General features: G+C 49.4%; 1 protein-coding gene across 1 annotated transcript in view; it reads left to right on the top strand.

The window, feature by feature from the left end:
• The window catches only part of ENTREP2 (endosomal transmembrane epsin interactor 2), a 163903-nt gene that overhangs the window by 121821 nt on the left and 29360 nt on the right, over nt 1-12722 (top strand). The window contains exon 3 of the mRNA XM_053912789.1: nt 1325-1435. Within this exon, the coding sequence (XP_053768764.1) occupies nt 1325-1435 (111 nt within the window). The remainder of the gene's footprint in view (nt 1-1324; nt 1436-12722) is intronic.

Genomic DNA, 12722 nt, shown 5'->3' with positions numbered 1-12722 from the left:
CTCTTGCCATCAGGTTTTTTAAAAATCTGTTTCTGTTGATTTGTTCTGCGTATCAGTCTACTGTTATATCTACTGCAAATATCTCTCATTTCTACTTTATTTTCATCATACAGATGATTGGATACTAATGTGTCAAAATCATCAGTTTTACTTTTTAAGGGCTATGTTTTTTTGTGTAAGGCTCTAGATCTAACACCAAATTACAGGAAATATAGAGGATGAAGACAGATCAAGTGATGGGGGACAATTAACAAAGTTGAGGCCACAGGAAACTGTCCATTGAACCGATTTCTTCAGTAAATTTCAAAGAAGAAAAAAAGAACAATGGAAGGGGAACGCCCATAATTAAAAAATATGTAATATTCTGTATGGAACTCCTTTATATCCCATGTAACCTGGTTCAAATGATGAAACGGTTTGAGATAATTAAAAGAATTGTAAAATCTGAATATTTGATGTTAATGAATTATAAAGGTGACAGCGGTTATGTTTTTGTAAAAAGTTATTATTTTAGAAATAGACCCTTAAGTATTTAAGAATGAAGTCATACAATACTGATACTTGCTGCAAAAATTCCTGGAGGGTAGTGGGTGTGAGTGAAACCCAGCTGACCCTGAGCTGATTAATTGCTGAGAGTGGCTGGTAGGCACCTGGGGCTTCAGGACATGGTTCTCTCTGGCTTTTGTAGGTGTGAAATTTTCCATTAAAAATATATATTAAAAGACATACATAGAACCAGAGACATGGAAACATGGAACAGACTGACAGTGAGCAGAGGGGCAGATGATAAAGGCAGAAAGAAGGGAAAGGTACTGGTCAAAGAACATGTATGAATGACTCATGGACATGGACAACGGTGTGGGGATTGACTGGGAGTGCAGGGGCGGGGGACTGGGCAGGGAGGAGGGCAAAGGGGAAAAAAGTGGGACAACTGTAATTGAATAACAAAAAATAAAAATATTAAAGGCCTTCTAAGAAATGAACTGTCATTTGATTTTCTTTAGTAATTTATAAGTTGTTATTTTTGAGACTACCTAAAACTATTTTGAGACTGTAATGCATAGTATTTTCAAGCTTAGCTTCTAAAATATTTTATAATAGATTGCAGATAAAATCATGGTCACTGGCAATAGCTTTTCAGAGTTTACCTTTTCTATTTGATTTCAGGGAAAAGAGTTTGAACCTTGAAGAAATAAGGCTTTCCTTTAAAACAGGTTACACATGGGGTTATTTGATCAGCGGAAAGGTTTTTTACAGCCAAATCCTTTTTCCCTTAGAACCTCTCCTGGTGAATAATCAATTTCTTTCTCTGGTTCGCTTCCAGATAACCTTTTTCATGCTGCTCTCTGCTGTGTGCGTGATGCTGAATTTGGCTGGCTCGATTCTCTCCTGCCAGAATGCTCAGCTCGTCAGCTCCCTAGACGGCTGTCAGCTGGTGAGTAACAAAACACGGACCTTTTGATGAAGGTCGTAGGCTTTGATTTTTCACGAAAGCAACTATAAACATCGTTTTATTGCGTCCTTGGATTTACTCTGGTATTTCAGGGTGGTTTAGGGAATTAAAGTTGATTCCTTTCTAAAAATTCTCACAAACGAACACTTGTATGACTTTTGTAAATCAGTTATTAATGGAATATTTCTAAGAATCACAGCGTAGTACTGTTGTAGAAGAAATCTCTTTAGTAATGATCCTATTTTAGCATTTGTTGCATTGATGTTTCTCTCCTGGATTTTTTAAAAATCAATTTTGTAAGTCAATTTTAAGTGCCAGTATAGCGGTATGTATATATGAGATAAGTGCATCAAAACAATTTTGGTCTCAGAATTTCAATTTAAAAAGAGAATTAGCTTTTAGATCTAGGAAAATTGTAGACAGTGTGCTGTGTACATTGGAGGGGATCCTGGAATTGTTGCGTAGAATCGTCATTCCGTACCGTGACTTAATACGTCCCGGGACAGTAATACGTGCATCTGGCTGGGGCAGAAACTGACGTGTGTCGGTCGCGTTTGGGAAGGGTCTAGCTGGACTGGCTGCTGAGCACGGGGACATGAGCATGTGTTTCTTCATCTTGGAGGCGACACAGGGCTACCTTGCAGAGCCGTGCTTCTCCTCCCCAGCTGCCCATGAACTTGATCAGGCTGGGGCTCCCGTTTCTGAGAGGTCAGGGGCTATGCTGATTTTGCCGAAGCTTTTCTGTAGCCAGGTCAGGCCTCCATTTCTTGGGGCCATGCTGTTTGGGTCCAAAGGGGCAGCTGCTGCTTCGACATCCCTTACCTGACAAGGTCAGTGGGTCTAGTATAAGCTGGCCCAGTTTCAGTGCTGAAACAGCTGTGAGTTCCAAAAACGAACCATGAGAGCTTCATCTTACTATTTTGTGTTCAGAATGGCCTGGACCACAATGACCAGATTGTACCCCAACGTGATGTACACAGAGTACCCTCGGTGTGTACAGTATATGCCCCAGACTACTAAGAATTCGCACAACCAGGAGCCCCATCGCCATCTGAAAGAGTGACTTGCTGACATATACCCACAACTTAATCAGCTGCTTACTTCCTAAATAGTAAGTGCTATAAATATGGTAAACTCCGGCCACCTCCATGGGATTGGCCATATTCTCTGACCCTCGATTTCTGATGCAGGGCCTTGTATGTGGGAGACAGAGTGATTGGGGTGATGAATCAACAAGCATATGGGTCCAGGTCCCAAAGAAAGCCTAGCGCCCAGTCTGGAGAGGCTCTCTCCTCCTGGTCTTAACCCCAGGGCTTGCTTCCCTGTACCCTTTCTGCATGAAAGGATAGGGAAGGAGCAATTTACATATGCAGTTTTATATTTATGTATAATATATATACATACCTATGTACCATTGATATTTTTTCTTCTGTGGATTGACTGGGACCTTTTCCCAATTTTAAATTTCACTATTTATCTTATTGATTTGTAAGAGTTCTTTATAATTGTTCTGAGCCCTGCAACTTATATCGTTCAAATACGTGTCCTGGATTGTTACTTGTTTTTTAATTTTACTTTTCAACCTATACTCTGGTTTCTCTTCAGATCATATCATCTTTCGCCTTTTCGACCTAGAAAACTTTTAATTTTTGTGTATTCAAACCTATAAATGTTTTCCTTTGTGGGCTTACCTTGGTACCGATCGCTAGACCTCCTCCTTCCCAAGATCATGTGATCCCAATAATTTCCCCCAGTTATAGTGTGCTTTTTAAAATACAGTTAATTCTGGAACTCACTTGATGGATTTAAGTTACCCCCGACACACACAAGAAGTGGGTAGCTAGCTTTCCTAAAACTATGTCCTGAGTAAGCCAGTATTTCCCTGGTGACTTGAAATGCCACCTGAATTATTGAGTGCTTTGGTGATGAGGTACAATAACGGGCAACTCCAGAAGCCTTTCCTTGGAAGGACGGTGGACCCATAGAGTATCCGAGGGCTAGAGGTTAAGCTCGGAAACCGTGGGTGGGAGGCCTGAGTCAGGGAGGGGTCCTGTATTCCTGTCGCAGGAGTCCCAAACTCACTGGTGTGCAGGTCTGTAGCAGTGAAACATCCCATTGGTTCTTAACCTCTTTGTTCTTGCTCTGTCATCAGAGAGGCAGTGTCGTGATTGGCCAGGACAAGAAAGAGTTGGCTTCTCTGTCCCAGCAATGGGACCCCCGAAGTACTTCTCATAAACTAAAGTTGAGGGAGAGGGGGAGCAGGGAGTGCATACTGGCTGGTCACAACACAGCCAGCAACTGCTCTCGCAGCATCTTCAGACGTGCTCACAGGCTCGTGCACGCGCAGATGGGCCTGGCCTGTCTGTCTCTTTCTGGGCTGCTGAGTGGTGATGGAGAGCTTCGAGAGCGCTTACTCCAAGCACGTGCCGTAGGTTCTCCCATTTGCTCCTGACTGAGCCCCACTTTACAGGCGAGGAAGCTGAGACCATGAGGGTTACATAGCTTTTCCAAAGTCACTGAGCTGGCAGGTGCTGGCATCAAATTGTACCCCGTGCTCCTTACCCTTCATAAATCATGAAATTTCTGTTTCATGTGACACTTTAACTTGAGAATTGTACTAACAGTTAACAGAGAAGGAGACAGCGCTGGCCGGTGTGACTCAGTGGGAGCGTCATCCTGTAAACCGAAAGATTGTGGGTTCAATTCCCAGTCAGGGCATGTTCCTGGGTAGTGGGTTCGGTCCTGGTCAGGGTGCACACGGGAGGCAACTGATCCACATTTCTCCCATCGATGTTTCTCTCCCTCTCTCTCTCCCTCCCTTCCCCTCTTCCTGAAATCAGTGCACATGTCCTCAGGTGAGGCGAAAAGAAAAAGAGAGAGGGAGACAGAGAAGGAGATGGAGGAGAAGCCTTGGACAGTAGAGGTAAAGACTATATCCTGCTCGTTTTTGGTTAAAGTCCATCTTTGAGTACCTCTCCTGTAACAGAATTGCAGGGAACCTCAACCATAGCTCTGATGTCGCAACAAAAGGAGGTGAAAACAGTGGGCAGTTTTCTGAGAAAGGTGAGTTCTTTGGTCCAGCCACGGCAGACGTGTCACTGGAGAAATGCCGTCCATGCAGCACACGGTGACGTGGCTTATGTTGGGGGTCCCCACGAGTACACCAGGGTTTTCCAGACCCTAAATCCTTTCCAGTGGGGTGCGTCACCCCTCAGGGACAGTGCCATTCGTCCTTGTCAGCTGGACCTCCTGGCTGGCCCTGATCCCGCTGTACCTGTGATCTGAACACTAATTGGACATCTCTCTAGGCTCTTCCCAGACTGCATGTTTTGTACCTGTGTCCCCCAGAACAAAAAAAGGGTGGCTTCAGGGGACCTGGCTCGTGGTCAGGCGATTTGATGGCCAGCACGTCCCCACCTGCTACTTCCTTGTCTGTCCTTGTCTGATTGGAGAGCTTCGTCGCCTTTTCTCCCTGGAGTGTGCCCCCTAAGTACAGCGCTCGCTCGGGGTCTAGGAGGTGAAGCCAGCTTGCGACCCTTTTCCTAAAAGAAGCTAGCAAAGGGCTTTCCATGGGTCCAGGAGAACTGGTGATAAAGAAAAGCGTTTGGTAGCAAAGGAAGAAGGGTTGATGTACTTGGGAGTTATCATTCCCACCTTCTCTGTATTTCCAAGTTCACCTGGGCGACGTGGAAGGGCTGGGGACTCTTTCAGGAGGCTCTTCCCCGCTGTGGTGCATCGAAGTATCTCCTGAAGCAGGAGTTGCCAGGCCGTGGGATCTGCTTATAGCCGTGGTTAAAAATGAAATAGTAGAAATTACAGTTAAATACATTATATTAAAAACACACAGCTAATGTATAATTAGAACTCAGTACCTCTTTCTTTAAAAGTATGTTCTATTTTCCTGATCTTGAGGTTATTTATGTCCATTGTATTCTTATATACAATGTAATGTGTTATATTAGGGTTCTCTAGAAACACAGAACTGTGTACGTGTGTATATATGTGTCACACACATACACATATACACACACAGAGATTGATTTATTATAAGTATGCGCTTTACCATATACATAAAGAAATTTATGTGAGGAGTGGGCTCACAAGCTTGCGGAGGCTAAGAAGTCCCCTGGGCTGCTGTCTGCAAGCTGAGGACCCAGGACAGCCTCGGGCCTCACTGAGTCTGAGCCTGAGGCCCGAGAGCCAGGGGAGCCAAAGGCGCACGTCCCGCCCTGAGGGCAGGGGGAGATGCTATGGCCCAGCCCAATGGTGAGGCAGGCAATTCGGGGTGAATTCCTCCTTCCTTCACCTTAGTTCTATCCGGGCCACCTTGGGGAGGGCCATCCCTGTTACTGAGTCCACTGACTGAAATGCCAACCCCACCCACGAATAGCCTCCCAGACACACCCAGAAACAATGTGGAATCTGGGCACCTGTGGCCAGCTGTGCGTAGATTTCGTAACCACCTCCGTCTTCCCAAAGCCTGTCGGCATTTTTTTCTTGAGGCTTCTAGCTGCGTGGACGGCCAGCACACTGATCTCAGAATCGAAAGCATCCAGTAACCAAGCCGACACTAATTACGTAGCCGCGGCCCTCAGAAGAGGCCCACCATCACCAGGGCAACCTTGATTTAGCTTCATTGGGCTGAATGATAATATATAAGAGGACACAGCTTTGGGCCAGGCTCTCGGAACTCCCTGGATGAAAGATGAAGGAAAGTGCAGCTGGACGTCCGCAGCCCAACTTGAGGCTTGTCTGTCCCATGTTGTTGGGCGCCTCCCTCACGGCTTCTGTTGTTGCCAGGAGACGTAGCTTTCATTCTGCTAGTTGTGGAAGGCTGGGAGTCGGGGCCTCTCTCGGCTTTGTAAGCAGTTGGGCGTTTAACTGGTCATTGTGGTTTGTCACGGTCACACAGGATTTGCGCTTTTGTACCAACGCGTTCCACCTGGATTCGTTTACATGTGCATTTGCCGTTACCATTGGGAAACGTTTCAGGGCCAGAGCTGCCATTGGAATGTTGATTCCAAACCCCAGAGTTTCTCAGCAAAGGAAACAGTCTCAGCAAAACAAAAACTGGTGTTTTTTTTTCTTAAAAAAAAAAAAAACCTCATCAAGGAGATGCTTATTAACTTCAGACAGAGAGGAAGTAAGGGGGGGAGGTGGAGAGAAAGACAAACATGATGTGAGAGATAAACATGGATTGGCTGCCCCCCCCCCCCCCCCCCCCCGCCCCATAAGCACCCCAGCCAGGGCTCGAACCTGCAACCTAGGGTATGTGCCCTGACTAGGGATCGAACCCCCACAGCCTTTGGTATACGGCACCATGCTCCAACCAACTGAGCCCCCTGCCAGTGCAAAATTTGATATGCTTAAAGCCAACCACGGTTCCATGTGCATATTTCTCAGTCCCGTGTACATTCATTCATTCATTCTTTCATTTATGGGATCAGTGCGTTTTTTGAGGCAGAGCCACGTATCTGACCTGCTCTGGGTGCCAGGAACATGTCGGTGACAAAGCAGGCGATTCCTGGCTCCACTCCTTCCTCACGTGCAGCTCCTGTTCCAGGAGGCGAGGTCGATGGCAGACAGGCAGAGGTGATGGTTTCAGACAACAGGACAGGACGTGCGACTCGGAAAGAAGCAAGGGAGGGGTGATGAGCGCTGAGCAGTGCGGGACGCTTGAGCTGAGGCCTGAGCAAAGCAAGGCGGCAGCCGGCAGCCGTGTGAGGGGCGGGGGGAGAGGGTCTCAGGAGTTAGAGCATCAGGGACAGGTCCCGGAGGAAGGACACAGGTAGCCGGAGCCCTGTGGGTGGGGACCTTGCAGCGTCAGCCCTCGCCTGGGTTCCTCAGTCTCCCTGGGCCCCTGTAGTCCTCAGTCCCTGAGACTTCTGTCCCCTGGCCTTGCCGTCTGCCTCCCAGGGACATCACTGTACTGTCCTCTGGTGGTTTTGTCGATGCGACTTGGTGGTTGGGATATGTGGTGACGTTTCACTGTCTCTGCAGTCTCCGGTCACCTGTTAGATGCCATTTGCTCCTCACGGCACATTGACCCGGGTAAGCCGTGGGTAGAATTGATTTGCCACCCAACTTCCCACATCCAGTCACAGAAATTTAACAGGAACTCGCACATTCACCGTTGTTTTCCCCACATTGTAGACTCCGATCTCTCGGCTCCTACTCCTTGGGAGCCGCCCCGATGTCTGTGCACATCGGCTTTTCCCCTCTTGGGCTGGACTCCTCCAGTCTTCGGAGCCTGGGGCTGGGGCTGCCTGTGCCTGGGGACAGAGCAGGAAGGGAGCAGGGAGTGGGCAACAACTTCAGACTTTCCTTAATCGTGGGGGACTTCCCCTCTCTTTGTCCTCTGTCAGCTGTGCCCTCTCCAGAAGGCCTCCCTTCCTCCTGCTGAGCTGTTCAGGGTGTGGAGCAGTGAGGCTGGGGAGGGACCTGGGGGCCCCGTCTCCAGGCCCAGCCTTTCAGGTGACCTTTCTGTCCCCTCTGCCTCCCGGCCGGCTGGGCCCACACCATACTGAACAGGGCTTTCATATCCGCTAGGAGAGGGATTTGTAGAGGGAAAAGTGGTCCTGGAAACCAGCTCAGACCCAGGGTGTTAGTAGCCTGGTGACAACAGCTGCTTCCGCCGTGCCTGGGTCTGCTTCCCCCAGGACCCCACTGGTATGCCAGGAAAGGCTTACAGAAGGAGCAAACTTGCAAGAACGAAAGGAGTGAGGACAAAATGACAGGGGAGTGGGTCCATGCCACGGAAGGTGGAAAGCCAGCAAAGGAGGACGCCTGACTTCCCAGAGGGGAGAAAACAAACCCATGGACCCCGGGGGGCAAAGCCAGATGCAAACTCAGAGTCCAGAGGCCTTGTTTTGAGGGAAGAGCTCCCGCCAAAGGCCTAGTGAGCCTGGAAACTAAGAAGAGCTAGGAACTGAGATTTTTGTGTGTGTGACGGTCCCTTATTTTATCCCCAAGATTAAAAGAAAGTAAAAATAAAAAAACCCCCAGCCCAGCCCAGGTCCTTCGTCCCTCGGTTCTCATCTGATCACCGCCCCCCATGTGACATCTTCGAGGCTCTGAAATTGGTGATTTGTGAAGGGCTGACCAGGGGGCCTCGAGCTGTAGTGTTTGCAGTTTTACCTAGAAGCACACCGGGACACCATGAGTAACGTTCTTTCGTATTTCATTCCGAAGGTCACGAGGCTGTCACAGCCTCTTAGACTAGGGACCAGAAAAAAAAAAACTAGTAAGTTCTAGTTCATTGGTTGATATATATGTTATGTTCCGGGAAGGAGCAAATACTAGTCAACAGGTATTTGCGTTTGGAAACAGCGTGATGCCAAGTGGAGCAGAGCTTCAGGGAGTGGGGTCCATTCAGCTGTCCCTAAAAACTGGGGGGGGGAGCGAGGGCCCCGGAGTGATTCCTGAACCCCTTCCCACCCCTCTGGGTGTTCCTTCTGAGCACTGGTCGAGTGAGGTGTGAAGGGTGTGAGGTTAAAAAGGGCCAAGGGGGAGGGGGGGAGGGGAGGAAGGGGAGGAAGGTTTTTGGTCCATCAGCTTCTTGGGGAGCTGGGGAGCGGCAACGCGCAGCACCAGCGTATGAAACGTCTGAGGAGTCGTTCAGGACAGAGACCTGTTTAATTTTTTAAAACACCATTTCCCAAGTTAATTTGCCCACAGAACCTCATGTAGGCTTTTTCCAATTTTTTTGTCACTCCGAACCTGGCTGCGGCCAATGTGCTTGCTTGGGTCTGTCCGAAGGACAATGCTACAGGCCCTTCGTTTTCCTGCTGACCAGCACGATTTTCTCTTATTTCTGCCAGCCACGGGCAGCTCTGCTCTGCTTTTTTTTTTTTTTTTTTTTTTTTTTAAGGTCCCTGCCCCCCCCCCAGCTTTGATTATAGTACTAAGTAATGCAATTTCGGAGTCTGGCCTAAAAATGCAAGTCTGCATAATTAAGCAAAGGAATCTCAGGAGAGGAAAGCAGAGCCCCACCGGTGTGGATCCAGAAGAGGAATCTGTCTAGCTAGCTAGCTCCCCGCCTCTCGGGGGACAAGAATATTTCGAGAAGAGCGACCTCATTGTCCTGTTCCACGGGGAGGCTGCTGCCAACGCTGCAAGCTCTCCAGCGTACGCTGCCCTTGAAAGTGTCACTTGAACAAAATGGTCGTGTAAACACTCCCAAGACTGTAGGGCGCATGTCCCCGTGTCCTTTGAAGAGGACCCGCGACCCTGGCTTGGCCTTCTCACCTGCCAGTGTCCTCCCAGGCAGTAATGTTGCACTTGGCACCTTCACGTCCTCATGCTCCGCAGCTGCTCGCACTCTCAGGATGGCGCATGTGTGATGGAGATGAAAAGCCTGTTCCTCTGATAGATTTACTCTTCCACAATTAATTCGAGCATCTGTTGCAGAGGCAGCGGTGGAATAAGCAAATAGAAAGAATACCAAGCCAGGGTAAACCACGACCCCTCCCCGTGACTGGCTGGTGCATCCCCAAGCCTGGAGGGGACCCAGTACCTCTCTGGTCACACGCAGGCACCCAGTCCCTGGTGTCTCAGAGGAAGGAAGAGCCTGAGGGGCTGGGAAAAGGTTTGGATGCAGGAGCTGCGGTTGCTGCTGATGCCCAGCAAGGGCGGGGGTGGCTCACTGCCCTCCAGCGCAGAGAGCCCCCTAACGCTGGGCACTTAGCAGGACCTCAGGGAAGGCCACTGTGGCCAAGGTAGAGGTCAGTGCTCCGAGACTTCCCATGTTAGAGTAAATATTTGGCAGAACGTTGAGGAGGTTGAAACCCTTAAAACTGTCAAGTCGGTAATCACAATGTGCTTGCGATTGTTCCTTTTTTAAAAAGACGTTTTTGAGATGTAATTTGTCTTCCATGCTACTCACTTGTCTTCAGTGTACAGTTCAGCTGTTTTTAGTGCTTTCACCAATTCGTATGACCACTTGGGATGTTTTCATCAGCTGAGAAAGAAACCCCCATAACCTGCAGGTGCCAGGCCCCTAGCCCCACCCACAGCCCCAGTCACCCGCAGACCTACTGTGTGCCTCTGCAGGTTGTTTGCGTTCTGGACATTCCATGGGAATGGAATCATACACAGTGTGGCCTCTATGTCCCATGTCCGTCACTCGGCGTGATGTTTCCAGCGTTGTTGTGGTGCAGACCAATCCCTGGCGTTTGTGGGGTCTTGATCTTGAGTGCCCGCCCATACGAGGTTGTCTAGTCCCCCATCCTCGGGGACCACATGTGCAGGGGCCCCACTGGCAGGCACCCTGCAGACAGTGGGGTCCCTCTGGATGAGCCAGGACCAGGCCAAGTGAGCCGAGTTACTGAGTCAGCCAGGTGTCAGCAGGGGAATGAGAAGGTCTGTCACAGCAGTGGAACCCTCAATGAATTCTAAAATAGCGGCTTTCTTTACCACCTTAGCCTCACCTGATGCTCACCCCGACCCCAGGAACCTGAAGCTCAGAGAGGTTCTGTGGCTTGTCGTGGGACACTCTGTGGGTGATGGCCACCCCCGCAAGGGACTTTGCCTCCCAGGCCTTGCTTCTGCTGTGTCTCAGCCAGTGAGTCACCCTCAAGGACGGAATGGCCACTGGGCATCCCTGGGATTTGCTGGCCAACTCCCTGAGCTCCCCTGCCCTGCCTCCCCACTGCCTTCCACTGGGGACTCTGCAAAGGTCACCTAACTGTCTCATTTATGCTTTGTAAGAACCTCGGGGGCACCCCCTCTTCCTGTCCTATCAGCCCTTTTCACTCCCAGACAGGCCGATGGACCATAAATAAGAGGGGCGCCTGGCTGTGAAATACTCCAAAGAGGTCCATGAAAAATGATGGCAGCTTCATTTGCAAAGCTTGGCTGTGTCGTTCCTGGCGACCCGGACGCTGAGGGCCACCCCTGAAATAAATCCGTCAGCCTCCTGCACACCAAGACGTCAGGGTCAGAGAGCTCATCGGGAGGTTCCCAGACTTTCTCTTAGAATTAATCACACATGCAGTGAAATACTGATGGGGAAGATTTATTTTGTCTGTTTCCTGGGGCACTGAAGGGTTATTTGACGTGATCAACTGCGCTTTCCAGCCAAGTCCAGCCTCTTGCCTCCTTTCCCCTGGGGACGCGGTCTTGCCATTTACACTAGGCCCTTTCTTTGTTCATCCCGAGAGCCAGACGTGACTGTCTGAGATAATTCCTTGCATGCTTTGAGGCATGGGAGAGCAGACTCGATCAGGGGAGCTGGGCTTTGTCCAGCTGATGAGAGCGAAGGGACCTTCTGAAGCCAAGAGCAACCTGCCCAAGTCCAGAGACCGTGGATGCAACCCAGCCCTGGCTGCTCGCCCTGGGCCTGGCAAGATGTGAACTTGCCCGAGGGGGGCTTGGCTCCTGTGTACTAATAGAGTCCCATGGGAAGAAGCAAAGGAAAACGACCATTCTGTGCTTTTCTTGTGGCTGCTTTTGGTGAGATGATTAGCCTGGAAGCCGGAAGAGCCTTGGAGGGCCATCTGGCGGATGTTCTTCTGGGCGGTGGATCCCCATTGTGGGCGTTCTGGGTGCCCATCACTCACTCCGCCAGGGGGCAGGTCCGGGAACCAAGGCCTGGGACTCTGCCCTGGTGGGCTCTTGGGTGGAGTCACTGATGGGTGGGGGACATGTGGGGACTTCCCCTCCGCTGTGGATCTCAGGGTGATGGCAAGTAGTTTAGGCCACCTCAGTGTCCCTGGCTGCTGGCTGGTAAGACCATCACATGGTTCCTAGTTTCTATGGTTCCTAGTCTATTCATAGTTTTGTAAACCTGTTTTTTTTTTTTTTCTTTGCATTGCCAGTTTTATTAATTCCTACTTTTCGTAGAAAATCATCTATTTTTTTCCCCCAGGTTTTCAGATTCACTGGCACTAACTTCTTGCTTGCATGTTCTTCTCTTTTCTCATCCCCTCATGCCTGACGCTGTTAGGCTGATACTAACTCTTCCCCCATCTCCTGAGAATGTGTCCTGAGCTGCAGACCCCCAGCCCGACTGCTGGCTTAGAGGCCACGGTGAAAAAGCTGTGTCTTCCAACTGCTCCAGCCGCGGGCCTGGCCGGCCAGAGACACGGTCCTGCTTCGTCTTCTGTTTTGAGACTTTATCGCTTCCGAGGTTTTTGCTCAGCTTTCCACATTCCACGTTTACGTGGCCATTCTTTTACCTTTTCCTATATTTTTACTGTCTTTATGTAGAGTCTTAGTCAAATATATTTTAGTTTTATATGTCTGGAGACAATTATAGATGAATGCCCTA

Source organism: Desmodus rotundus, chromosome 10 (assembly GCF_022682495.2).
Source record: "Desmodus rotundus isolate HL8 chromosome 10, HLdesRot8A.1, whole genome shotgun sequence".
NCBI classification, from domain to species: Eukaryota; Metazoa; Chordata; class Mammalia; order Chiroptera; family Phyllostomidae; genus Desmodus; species Desmodus rotundus.
Note: the sequence above shows the minus strand (reverse complement) of the source record. Positions and strands in the feature narration are given on the sequence as shown.